The sequence below is a fragment of the Zootoca vivipara genome, chromosome Z1, assembly GCF_965207765.1.
Source record: "Zootoca vivipara chromosome Z1, rZooViv2.hap1.1, whole genome shotgun sequence".
Classification (NCBI taxonomy): domain Eukaryota; kingdom Metazoa; phylum Chordata; class Lepidosauria; order Squamata; family Lacertidae; genus Zootoca; species Zootoca vivipara.
This window is the reverse complement of record NC_142583.1, coordinates 18172098-18186077: the sequence shown is the minus strand read 5'-3', so window position 1 is coordinate 18186077 and position 13980 is coordinate 18172098. Positions and strand designations below refer to the sequence as shown.

General features: G+C 44.9%; 1 protein-coding gene across 4 annotated transcripts in view; it reads left to right on the top strand.

Annotated features, from left to right (window-relative positions):
• The window catches only part of LIMCH1 (LIM and calponin homology domains 1), a 193827-nt gene that overhangs the window by 117514 nt on the left and 62333 nt on the right, over window positions 1-13980 (top strand). For all 4 annotated transcript variants that reach the window (XM_088658862.1, XM_088658871.1, XM_088658859.1 and 1 more), the window contains 2 exons: window positions 4097-4127; window positions 9659-9769. In XM_088658862.1, the coding sequence (XP_088514988.1) occupies window positions 4097-4127; window positions 9659-9769 (142 nt within the window). The remainder of the gene's footprint in view (window positions 1-4096; window positions 4128-9658; window positions 9770-13980) is intronic.

Below are 13980 nucleotides of genomic sequence, written 5' to 3'. Positions count from 1 at the left end.
CTGGTCAAATCAATGTCGGACCTAAGCAGTATCTGGAACTGAACACAGAAACCTCATGATTGAGTTCCTACATTGATCCACTTTCTGGCTTTAGATCTTGGAGACTTGGCTGAAGAATTCCTCTTTTCCTTAGCAGACCTCGCCTGCTCTTACTTCAAATCACATGACTTTTCCAACACTTGATCCTGCCTATAGTGGGCTCTGCAGTTCTGGCAACATGATTATTGTGTTACCTAGAACTATGAACCCTCTTTAAGAATACAATGGAACCTCAGTTCCTGAACGCCTCCGTTGTCGTATGTTTTGGTTCTCGAACGCCGAAAACCCAGAAGTAGATGCTTCCGTTTTCAAATGTTTTTTGGAATCCAAACGTGCGATGCAGCTTCCACTGAGTACAAGAAACTCTTGTAACCAATGGGAAGCCGCGCCTCGGTTTTCAAATGTTTCGGAAGCTGAATGGGCTTCCGGAACGGATTTTGTTTGAGAACCGAGGTACCACTGTAGAAGGAATTGGAAACAAGCAACATTAGCTTCCTTTGGACTTAGTATGGTCACCCATGATGCCAACCCTTGCTAAAAGATCCTTCATGAGCTCTCTGGGTGTCCCTCCCAGAAACAAAAAGCAGTTTTCTTGGGACTCCTGATTACAGCAACGCTCCCCCTTTTCAGCTCCAGCAGTTTCGAACCTTCCAGGTATCTTAGGCCAGCAGAATGGACCCTTTTCACCAGCTTTCCTTTCAGGTCTCTGCGTTCTAAACAAGTTTAAATTGAGGAATGTAAAATGGCTAAGAACCATGGTATTTTATTTGTTTCTCTGTTACCCCAGCGACTGCCCTTTATTTGCTCATATAGCATTTTAAAATGTGTCCCCACCCGTCAGTGCAACCTCTGGATTTCACTCAGCCGTGTAAATGCTGTTATCTGGAGGGTCACAGGCTGTGTTGTTTATCTAGACTGAGCTCAAGTGTCAAGTAGAAGCCAAATCGAATCAAATGGGCTGCTAGAGGAAGGTGCACTGACATCGGACGTAATCCCAGGTTCCTCTTGACTAGCTGTGACTTCCCACGAAATCTTAACCCAGCTGTTTTCCCAGAAGATGAGCTGTCAAAGAACAGTAGTCTTCTGTCTAACGCTCACATTCCTGACTTGTGGCCCAAGCCTGTGCACTTCTGTGCTCAATATGTAATACTGCCATGGCATGCCAAATCCCGTTCATGTCTGTGCAAGTGAGTCTTCATTGCGGACCCAGTCGCAGTGACCCCTCCCCAGGGGCCTGTGAAGGTGAGATCACTGGACAGGACAACGTTCTGGGATTTTAAAAAAATGGCCACAACTTTATTGATTTCAGATGTAGGTTGGACTAGTCACTAGGCTGAGGCATTGGGTGTATATCACTCACAGCCCCCCTGGTGAAGGGCTGCTCATAACAGGGTCAGGCCCAGGATTAATAGTTCCTCCACAAGACAAGGGGACGCTGTGGGTTAAACCACAGAGCCTAGGGCTTGCCGATCAGAAGGTTGGCAGTTCGAATCCCTGCGACGGGGTGAGTTCCCGTTACTCGGTCCCAGCTCCTGCCAACCTAGCAGTTCGAAAGCTCGTCAAAGTGTAAGTAGATAAATAGGTACTGCTACAGTGGGAAGGTGAATGGCATTTACGTGTGCTGCTCTGGTTCGCCAGAAGTGTCTTTGTCATGCTGGCCACATGACCTGGATGCTGTACGCCGGCTCCCTCGGCCAATAACGCGAATGAGCACCGCAACCCCAGAGTCGGTCACGACTGGACCTAATGGTCAGGGGTCCCTTTACCTTTACCACAAGACACAGGTCTACACAGATGACCCTCCCAGGCCGCTGAAGGAAGCAGTTGCTCACCCCATGACTGGGTAAGCAGCCATTCCAGGCAAAGTACATAGAATGGGGCACAGATGGTTGTGATATTTTTTTGGGGGGGGAGGGATGGGAGCAGTGCCACCAAAAGGAGGCAGAATGACCTCAAAACATGACCGTGCAAAATGGTGATGGGGATGGAGGGTAATCCTTAGCATTTACAAAGTGCTTTAGCAAAATGTTACTTGTCCAAGCCGGTTGTTAGTAATAATTATAATGATAATAATTTATGCCCAGCCACTCTGGGTGGCTCTCAACATTATATTAAAAACACGGTAAAAAATCAAACATTAAAAACTTCCCTAAACAGGGCTGCCTTCAGATGTTTTCTAAAAGTTAGATTAGTTGGAAATGTAGTGGGAGCCTTTGTAGGTCTTTCAGGACCAGAGTTATATGGTCTTGTCAGCCACTCCCAGTCACCAGTCTAGCTGGATTAGTTGTAGTTTCCAGGTCACCTTCAAAAGTAGCCCCACATAGAGCGCATTGCAGTAGTCCAAGCGGGAGATAACTAGAGCATGCACCACTCTAGCTATATTTGTGTGAACCAGCACTGGAGTGGGGAAAATAGCTAACCCCTAGCCATGACTACATTTTTACAGCCTTCCATGAGCTTCCGGGCAAAGATCTGGAGCTGGGATATTCCTCTGCACATGAAGTATCCCTGTACAATTTTGAACTCTGACCAGTCCAATAGTGGCACTTAACCCAGCTTACTGCTAGGGGAGTCCCTGCTGCTTACCAGGAGGGGTGAGGTGTAAGGGTGGGCAGGGCAGGCAAGCACACCAGTGGATCCAATTCAGAGTTCCTGGTGGTGTGCTTGCACCATGCCTGCCACCTGGCCCTTTCCTTATCTTTCAGCTGGTAAGCTTGCCGGGAGGCCAGGTAAGTGCAGGGCTTGGCAGATGCCCTCTGCTCCAATGTACGCCTTGTTATAGGACAGGGTTCAGCAAACCTTTTCAGCAGGGGGGCCAGACTATATTTTTTTGGGGGGGGGAGGGAGGGAATGAACAAATTCCTATGCCCCACAAATAACCCAGAGATACATTTTAAATAAAAGGGCACATTCTCGGTAGTCGCACCCGCTCTGTGGAACGCCCTCCCATCAGAGGTCAGAGAGATAAACAACTACCTGACATTTAGAAAATACCTGAAAGCAGCCCTGTTTAGGGAAGTTTTAAATCTGTGATATTTTAATGTATTTTAATGTGTGTTGGAAGCCGCCCAGAGTGGCAGTGGGGGGGGGGCAGCCAGATGGGCGGGGTATAAATAATAAATTATTATGATTATTATTATATTCTACTCATGTAAAAACACGCTGATTCCCAGACCATCCGCGAGCCGGATTTAGAAGGCGATTGGGCCAGATCCGGCCCCCGGGACTTTGTTGGCCTACCCATGTTATAGGAGTTGCTCTGACACCCGAATAGGGTACATTCTCGTCCTCATCTGTGCAACAACCCTGAAAGTAGCTAAGTCTTATCTCCCTGTTGCAAATAGGCTATAGAGGCTGAAATAGCGATTTGCCTAAAGTCACCTGCAGACTTCTTGGCTGAGGCGAGATTTGCACCAGGGACTTCTCACTCACAATCTCAGCTACTACACTACCGTTGCAAGCTGGATTTTATGATGCCTGAAAGCCGAACACATTTCTTATGAGCTATGTTAGGAAAGATCCTGCTTCATTGGCAGATGGTGGAGATGGGTACATCCAGCCATTGATGGGACTCGTTCCCATTTGATGTCAGCAAACCAATTTGACTCAGCGGAGTTTGTGTCAAACCCGCAAATGGATTCCAGTCCAACAGCCTCTCTCTTGCCGTTCTCCTGATTTGTCAACCCTATAAACAAGTAAATAAAAGCAAAAGTTAATAAATTGAGCAAGATACTGGGCACAATTTGCCTGTGTGTGTGTGTGTGTGTGTGTGTGTGTGTTTGCACTGGTTTAGTTCCATTGAGGAAGGGCTGGTAACCTGCATTACTTTGTAGCTTTGTTGACTCTGGTAACATTGGGAGCATGTTTTCATGCTATAAACCAAATGAATGATTGCTCTCTATCTTCCCAGTTGCCTTCATGTGTTTCTACCCAGCAGACACATCCTGCAGGCTTTTGTTAGGGGGAACATGTGACCGACTGCATAATACAAGCTCTTGGAAAGAGTTTCTCGTTTCTGATATTTCTTTCTCCTTTCTTGTTGTGCGTGCACATCCAGGAATCTTGACTGTAGCAGAAAGCTGAAAAATGTAAGTACTTGTTGCATGTTTCCCCCTCTTGCAGCTATGGATGGTTTTGTTGCCACAGACTGAGCTCGAAACGCAGATGTGGTTGTGTAGCTGAAAAGAGCTTTTGTGTGTTGGCATGCACTTTGTCTTGCTGCAATTCATGATCTGTGGTGCTGCTGTGGAAAGCTAGCTTTGCTCCCGCTTCAGTTAGGAAATAGCTTAACTCCCTTAGACACCAGCAAGGTTTTCTGCTTTTGTGTAAACCATATTTAAAAAACAAAACTGTGTTTGGTTTCCTTTCTGCTTTTGTTGCAAAGGCTAACTTGGATTTTTGTTAGGTTAACAGAGATGTGTCTGACACTTCAAGAAAAAGCTTTGATGCTTAAATCTAAATAGTGCTATAGAAACTTTGCAGGGCTGTCATCCTGCCCCCCCCCATCACAACAGCAAACCTTCCTTTGTTTCTGTGTTGTCCTTCAGGGATTGTCGTTTAAAAGCAGCCTTTTCTAGTCAGTCGCCTTGTTGATTGAAACCAGGGACAGCAGGAACAGTTTGAGGATTGTACAGTGAGGGAGGAAACTTTAAATTCAGATGGTCACAGAGTTAGATAAACTATCTAAAGCCAGACAAAACTTCTGGTTTTTATACTGTCAATTGTAAACTACCAAGAATTGAAGTTGCATTTGGCTGACATCCTTGGAGACTCCAGGGAAATGCCAAGAACTTTCTGTAATAACTTTTCAAGCCCATAATTACAACCACAGGTAAAAAGTCCACTGTCATTTTATCCTACCCTTCCTGTCATCAGTATTGTAATTGTTTTTCCTCCAACAGTGCATGAGCCTTTTTGGAATAGTTGCATTCTGAAGTTTCTGTAAACAAGATTTACTAAAAGCCATTCATTGGCAGGTGATTAAAACATTTCCATTTTAAGTATAAGCCTAAATCCAAGCCTAGTAATAGCAGCAGACATTATTTACTCCTTTGAAAGCCTGGTGAGATTTATTTTTTAAATAAAAAAATTGGAAATACTTTCTAATATTTTGAAATGATGTCACCAAGCTGTTGCCTTTGGGGAGGAAACTCCATAATTATGTTTCCAGTGTTGCAGCTTTATTGTTTTAATTAGATAATGGCATTATACTTTACCTTTAAAAATGTTATTTGCTAGTTCGTTTTTTAAAAAAAGTAAAGCCCCGTTCTGAATATTTTGACATTGGACCTGATCCTAGGTATGCTTATATACACAGACATTTCACTGAATTCAGTGTGACTTTGCCCCACATTTGACAAAAGATTCCTGCATTGCATTGCAACAATTCTGTGTTTCAATGATTCTTCTCCCATGGTAGGCCAAACTAGGCATTGATGGAGTTCTGTGTTTGGAGCACCTGACCCAATTTTCTGTTTGTAAAAGCAACCATGGTGTGCGAGGCCTGCCCTTCTTATGTCTGTGTCACAGCCCTGATTTTCTGGAACACCTATTAGTCAAAGAGGGTCTAAAACACATGTATTAACTATTATATGGTTATAGCCATACAGTGCTTCGAGCTTCTGAAGCTCAACATCAAAAAAACCAAGATCATGGCCACTGGTCCCATCACCTCCTGGCAAATAGAAGGGGAAGAAATGGAGGCAGTGAGAGATTTTACTTTCTTGGGCTCCTTGATCACTGCAGATGGTGACAGCAGTCACGAAATTAAAAGACGCCTGCTTCTTGGGAGAAAGGCAATGACAAACCTAGACAGCATCTTAAAAAGTAGAGACATCACCTTGCCGACAAAGGTCCGTATAGTTAAAGCTATGGTTTTCCCAGTAGTTATGTATGGAAGTGAGAGCTGGACCATAAAGAAGGCTGATCGCCGAAGCATTGATGCTTTTGAATTATGGTGCTGGAGGAGACTCTTGAGAGTCCCATGGACTGCAAGAAGATCAAACCTATCCATTCTGAAGGAAACCAGCCCTGAGTGCTCACTGGAAGGACAGATCATGAAGCTGAGGCTCCAATACTTTGGCCACCTCATGAGAAGAGAAGACTCCCTGGAAAAGACCCTGATGTTGGGAAAGATTGAGGGCACTAGGAGAAGGGGACGACACCGCGCCTGGTTTACCTCAGTGCGGCACGGAGATGTCTCTCCCAATCAAACGCCGCTGAGGTAAACCAGGCGCTGTGTTTTATTGGCAGAGACATCCCCATGATGCGCTGAGGTAAACCAGGCACAGCGTTTGAGTGGCAGAGCCGTCGCCGCACGGCCCCTTCCGACTGTCGCCATCGGCGGGAGTCTCGGCTTTGCAGCGGGTTCCGGCTTCGCGGGATTTAGGATTTAGGACCCAGGTGGGCCGTAGTTTGCCAACCCCTGCTCTAGTCACTGGGAACAACAAACCATGATCCATGGCTTAGCATTATATCCAAACCCAGGTATTGTTGTTTTTCTGACTCCAAACAAACCATGGTACTGTATTAAGCCAAGGCTTCTTCCTGGCCTACTAGTTGGCCTTGTTTGAGTGAAACAAACCATGACCCCCGTTTTGGATATAATGCTAAACCAGGAATTGTAGTTTGTTAGTCCTGCTGGCTAGATCTCTTACGTTCACAAGTAAACCATGGTTTGCTTTTGATATGCAAACCGGGCCATTGGGTTTTTAAAAAATGCACTATAGGGAATTCAGGTGATAAATATGAATGTCACACAGTTGGCTCTTAATTTTGACTGTAGTTAAAGTAAAGTGTGATAACTCAGGCTACAGTGCTATGCTCCAATCCCACTGGAGTCCATAGAGCTTACTTCTGAGTAGACACATATAAGATTGGACTGTCAACATATGGTTCAGTGTGTCTGAATACACGAAAAACATCAACACCCCAAGCTAACTCTTACCTAATAAAAAAATGTTACCAGGAAATGAATTATGAAAACATTGGCTTCCTAAGCAATATAACAGTGGAACATTTTCAGTTCACACCATTATATATAGATTTGCACCCCAGCCCACAGTCTCCAGAGAATTTGTTTCTGTGAGTGGAAGTTTCCCATCAGTTATCTGATGCTTATCTAGACTGATCCCAAGCACTGCACCTGGAGTTACTAAATAAACAGGAAAACCACTTTATTTAATAAATGCAACAGATGATTACATTAATGAATGCATTTTTTTAAAAAAAACGTGCTCATAAAATTAATATATCTCCCTGGTTATGGTTCATCTAAACTAACATTCTTGTTAAGCTACTTTTCACTGAATTCTTTTCCTTTACTGTCCTGGGACTAATTGGGAGTTTTTCTTCCTATATATATATCCTGCACGTGGAATTCCCATCTTGTGGTTTTAATTTTCCTCTTAAGTTGATGAAGAATACAGTATATGCAATTGATCTCAGAAAGGGGTGATGGGAGGAAAGATCTTTAAGAATGGGGAAGGAGTGGGGAGTGGAATTCAGACACAATGGTTCTGACATACAACCGCTGTAGATTTCCTGATTTTCATCAACGGATCTGGACTAGATGGCTAGATTGTGCACTTCCTTTGTAGCTACATCCCTTTTGAGTGTGAATTCTCTCAACCTTCTTTGTCATTCCTAACCATGGTTAACAATGACCATCTTAACTATGGTTTGCAGCTGGTTCACAAATTCTGGCTGAGGGGGAATCCTGGTTAACCTGAGCCGTGCTTAAAGGTGGCGGGAGAACGTGCTGAGAGCTATGCTATTACAGCTAGTGTAGGGGTTAAGAGAGAATGAAATATGAGTAGAGAAATCTGGAAAGCGCTCATATGAACCTCTAAAGCTCTAAAATGCTTTGGAGTCGGTATACTTTTTCCATATACAGCTGCCTAGACTCTAAGATCTTTGTTGGAGACAAAGCCTAGTGGTGTGAGATGGGGAGTCAAGGAAAAGGCCCTTTTGATAAAGGTACCCTAATTATTGAGTGGTCTTCCTGGAGATGCTTGCCTGGCTTCTACCTTAGGTGAAGATCTCTTTATTAGAATATAAGAAAAGTCCTGTTGGGTGAAGCCAAAGTTCAATCCAGCCAAGCATCCTTGTGTGGAAGCCCACAAGCAGTAACTGAGTGCAACTGTACCCTCCCTATTTGTATCCATAGGTGTGCTTCCTCTGACAGGGGAGGTGGAACTTGGCCATTGTGGCTAGCAACCATTGATGATGATAATAATAATAATAATAATAATAATAATAATAATAATAATACCCCAGCCAGTCTCCCCAGAGTCTCCCCAGCCACTGGGCGGCTCCCAATTGAATATTAAAACAATACAGCATTAAATATTAAAAGCTTCCCGAAACAGGGCTGCCTTCAGATGTCTTTTAAAATTAGGATAGCTGCTTATTTCCTTGACATCTGATGGAAGGGCATTCCACAGGGCGGGTGCTGCTACCGAGAAGGCCCTCTGTCTGGTTCCCTGTAACCTCACTTCTCGCAATGAGGGAACCGCCAGAAGGCCCTCGGCGCTGGATCTCAGTGTCCGGCCTGAACAGTGGGGGTGGAGATGCTCCTTCAGGTATACAGGACCAAGGGCTTTAAAGGTCAACACCAACACTTTGAATTGTGCTCAGAAACGTACTGGGAGCCAGTGTAGATCTCTCAGGACCGGTGTTATGTGGTCCCGGCGGCCGCTCCCAGTCACCAGTCTAGCTGCTGCATTCTGGATTAGTTACAGTTTCCGGGTCACCTTCAAAGGTAGCCCCACGTAGAGCACATTGCAGTAATCCAAGCAGGAGATAACCAGAACATGCACCACTCTGGCGAGACAGTCCGCCGGGAGGTAGGGTCTCAGCCTGCGTACCAGATGGAGCTGGTAGACAGCTACCCTGGACACAGAATTAACCTGCACCTCCATGGACAGCTGTGAGTCCAAAATTACTCCCGGGCTGCACACCTGGTCCTTCAGGGGCATAGTCACCCCATTCAGGACCAGGGAGTCCCCCACACCTGCCCGCCTCCTGTCCCCCACAAACAGTACTTCTGTCTTGTCAGGATTCAACCTCAATCCGTTAACCGCCATCCATCCTCCAACTGCCTCCAGCCTTATCCTCTACAAATTTTATTTGTCTAATCCCCTCTTGAAGCCGTCCAAATTGCTGGCTATCCCTACATCTTATGGGAGTGAAGTCCATAGTTTAAGTATGCACTGTGTGAAGAGATACATACTTTCTCTTGTCTGTCCTGAATCTTCCAACTGTAATAAACAGTCGGCATCAGGCAGGCAGTATCTCTGTGATTTTTACCTCTCTGTTGGGAACATAAAACGACACAAACCAATATTAAAGCAGTTTCATTAAGCCTTGAAGCCTTGTCCCTTGCAGTGGTGGAGGTGCTTGGGTTTTCCGTTATTTGGCCCCCCAGATATTGTTGAACAAGGTTTAATAGGGAGCTCTGCCATTGCTACTTCACATACATTAGAAATATCAGCAGTGCTGATGTGATGTCTCCAGGCTGCTGGAGAGCTGGACAAGGTTGTTGTATTCAACTGATAGTGTGGTTTGGATAGATATTAACACCCCCCCTCCCCAAATTAATGTTCATTTCATTCTTCAGGTTTTAGTCACCATCTATTGGCTGGGGAAAACAGCAAACAGCAGCACTGGTTTCAGTGGAGCAACACTCAACCTGAGGGAGTTTGAAGGATTGCTAACGCAACTGAGAAAGGTATTTGCTGTTGGGGTTTTTTTCTACTAGTGGAACAATAGCTTCCTCATTAGTAAAAGTACAGTCTAGTAGGGTAGGAGAACTGGGGGGGGGACCCACACATCTGGCAACCAATTTGGTTTCAGATAGTACATGGTAAGATGAGTTGAAAAAGCATAGGACACAAATTTTTATGGCCTTCTAGCGGCTACGTTGGCTCATTTACCAGAAGTAATACTGTACTCGACTTTGTCCAAGCTAAGCCTCCTAGGGCAAAATATACCTAGGAGGCATGGTTTGGTCACAATCAAGTACAGTCGTACCTTGGAAGTCGAACAGAATCCGTTTAAGTTCCAAAACGTTTGGAAACCAAAGCACGGCTTCTGATTGGCTGCAGGAAGAAGGGTTGCCAGACTCAATAGAGGACAGGACTTCTGTGCCTTTAATTGCCCTGCTCTCTTTTGAGTCTGGAAACCTTAAAGAGAAACCAGCAGACCCTTTGTTTAATTTCCAAGCAAAGGGTCTGCTGGTTTCTCTTTAAGGTTTCCAGACTCAAAAGAGAGCAGGGAAATTAAAGGCACAGAAGTCCTGTCCACTATTGAGTCTGGCAACCCTAGCAGGAAGCTTCTGCCCCATCGGACGTTTGGTTTCCAAAAATAGTTCGCAAACCGGAACAGTCACTTCCGGGTTTGCGGCGTTCGAAAACCAAGGTACAACTGTGTACATTTCCAGAGTTAACACTAAAATGCATTACTTCTGCTAGAGGGCCATGAAGATTTGTATCCCTGGCTTTTTGGACCAATCTACCCACGTACTGTCTGAAACCAAAGAGGCTCATTGGTTGGCAGATGTGAAATATATTGACATTCCCCCCTGCCCTCCTACCCCACTAGTACATCTGCTGCATTTTCTGTCCATATTTTTCTGCCAACTTTAATGCTCATATTGATTTTTCATTCTTATCTCTAGCTGGTTGACTGAGGTTTTCTATTAGAGGGACTGAATGCTGATTTAGAGTGACATTACTAATAATAAGTCACGGGTGGGCAGCTTGCTGCTTATGCAGGGGAAACCCCAAATTTTATGTGGTTCCCGAGGCCTCCTTAAACTATCCCAATCTTCCGTCCCGTCAGAACAGCTTCCTTTCTGTTCATTTCCTCCCTATTTTTCTTGGCTTTAAAAAGTGCTCTTCTTTCTATGTAGTTTTAGAGGGACAGTAAAAATAAACACATTCTTTAAGAAGCAGCTTCCCTCCTCATGTTTTGGAAAACTAGTGTGATTTTGTTATTGTGTGCTCCTGAGGTTAACACTCCTGTAAGTAAATTGGTGGGCCCACTGTACACTAAAAGATCATTAAAACAGTTAAGTATACAAAAAAACAGCAAACACATTTTTTGAAAACCTAAAACCATACAAAGTAGACAGTCATGATAAAGGCTCAATTTATCCAGCTCTTTTGTTGGTACCTTGTAGCGAAGAAGGGATGGTAACAAATTCAAACAAACAGATTAACAAATAAATATCAGAATGTATAGAAATATTGAAACATATCCCTCCTTCCAACAACCAGGTTAGCTTTATAATAAAAGTTGTGATGCAGATGGTTAAAAAATAAATAAATCTCAGCCTCCAAAATGTTTGTTATATGTGGAATTGTTGAGGAAAGAGATCTTCTGTGTAGCTATTATGACTGCTTTTATTCCATGTCTGTGAATTTGATTTTTTCCAGATGGCTGTGATAACTGTTGTGTTACGGAATGCCATGCTTCAGATTATCTGTTTTTAAAGATGTCATAATGCAGATGTAAGCAATGGAATTGCGCCACATGTTTTGAATGAGGCGATAATAATAGGATACACATACACAGAGAGGCTGCTTAGTTGTTTCCATGTTAATTGCTATGCTAAGTAATACTTTGTACTCCAAAAGCGCATTTTCAAGTGTTGAAAGCGCTTTGCAGCCGTTACCTTGGTGATCCTTGCAACAGCCTTGCAAGGCAGGCCAGTATTACTAAGCCAAAAGGCAACTTTGTTAGCTAAGGGCTGAGGGTTACTTCTCAACTCTTAGCCACTCTCAAACATGAATCTGCCCCAGGGCCGGCCCTAAGGCAAGGCTGGGTGGCGCAATGCGCCAGGGCACCGGGGCACCAGGGGGCGCTGCGCTGCACCCGCCAGACAGTCCGGCCACCCTCCCGCTCACCCTGCTCCTTGCCTCCCTCCCTCCCGCCTGCCGCGGGTTCGAGTTCCAGCCTCAGCCTGGCGGGTCGGGGGCATGAGGAGGACAAGAGGCTGGGCGCTGCGTGGCACCGCCCCCCCAGCAGAGGCCTCCGTGCAGGAGGAGGCGGCGCCGGCGCCCCGGAGGACAACCAGGCAGCCCGGCCCACCCTCAGCTCCCGGCCTGCCCATGCCATGTCCCTCCTCTGCATCCGCGGTGAGTTGGGGGGGCCGTGGCGGAGGGACCTTCGCACCACGGCGCTCGATGTGGTTAAGATCTGCCCTAATGGCACAGAAATTATGGAGGTGTGGCGGCTCTCGGTTTATGCATCTGTCCCCATTTTCCTTACAGACAAAACCAATTCAAGTAACAGAAGGACAATACACACACACACACACACACACACACACACACACACACAGTTGATTCATTCTTTAATTTGGTCAAAGCTTAAGGTTGTTTTCAAAAAGCAAGCAGCCACAACAGCAACCCAGTTTTGTATCTTGAAATGTTTTATGAATGAAAACTGGCCCGTGTCACCGTCTAGCTCATCTGATTTTCATTTACCTTGCTGTCAAGCATTTTCCACGGTAGTGAAACATATTATCTTCCTCCCTCCCAGCCCCCACTTCTCAAAAACTGGCAATCTGCCAAAGGATTAAATTTATTCTATTGGTATTTAGAGCTTCGGGGGAATTTGGGAAAGATGTCGGATTGGTTGGGGAGGGTGCATGTGCCGAGGCGGGGGGGGGGAATAAAGAGGGTATTTAAGTAGGATTGACTTTGGGGTCTGGAAGTCTGGTTCTCTTTTCAGAACGCATGGCATGCACATATATAATGTTATGCGTTGAACAGCCATCTTGTAGGAATACAAAACAATTTTAATGTGTTTTGCATGCAGGGTGGATGATTGCATTTGTATATGCCGCAATGTCTCCAAGTGGGTGGCCAGCTTTGCTGTTAAGCAGGGCGTGAGACAGCCCACATCAGTTGAGATATTTGGGTCACCATTAAAGGAAGAACAAATTGTCACTTGCTCATACAGTCGTACCATGGTTCTCAAACGCCTTGGTACTCGTACGTTTTGGCTCCCGAACGCCACAAACCCGGAAGTAAGTGTTCCAGTTTGGGCAGTGCCTTTTGTGAATCTAAGTTCGGCCTCATCGAGGGGCAGTATTTCAATATGAGTAGGAAAATGAGAGTACCCCTAAACATTTTTTTCCGGGGGAAAAAGCACTGGTTTCGGGAGTCGAATGGACTCCTGGAATGGATTAAGTTCGAGAACCAAGGTTCCACTGTAGTTTCATTTTGGCACCACGTGGATTTATTTTACTCGAGGCACCCAAATTGTGGTGTTTTCTTTTCCTGGCAGAGTTGTGCACACCCAGTGAGGAAAGGAGAGCAATGCCCGGAAGAGGAAGGTTAAAAGAGTTGCACACATGTGTCACAGCGCCCCAGCTCCCCTGGGTCCTCTGCTGTATAGGCAAAGTTCCCGGCTAAACGAAGTGTACCCCTTCCCACCCTTATCTTTAGACTTTCTACTGCCACTAGGCGAAAAAATGTCCTCTGTATCTCTTTGACAACAGCTCAAGAATAACACAGGGCTTGGCTCTTGACATGGGGTAGTAAACTAAGAGACCGCAAAATTATCATTAAACAAAGTTTATTAAAATATTTTTAAAATGCTAGTTTATCTTGGGGAAAAGAATTAAACACAATAAAAGTTACTTGCATGCAAAAGCATTCCTCCCAGTTGGAGCAAAGGAACAAATAAACATAGTTAAGCCCCATCTACTCCCCCTGAAAATTAAACAGTCCTTCACGGTAACATTTTAATGACTCTTACTTTAGAGTTGCAGCTCTTCCTTCTGTTTTTCCTCCTTATGACGCTGAGATCCATCTTGATCTGGCTATCAAAGCAAGACGCTCAAGGTTTTGGCATTTAATTCCCAAATCCAGACAGCCTAAGTGTGATCCACTGTGTCAGCAAACCCAGATTTATTTTTTAATAATATAG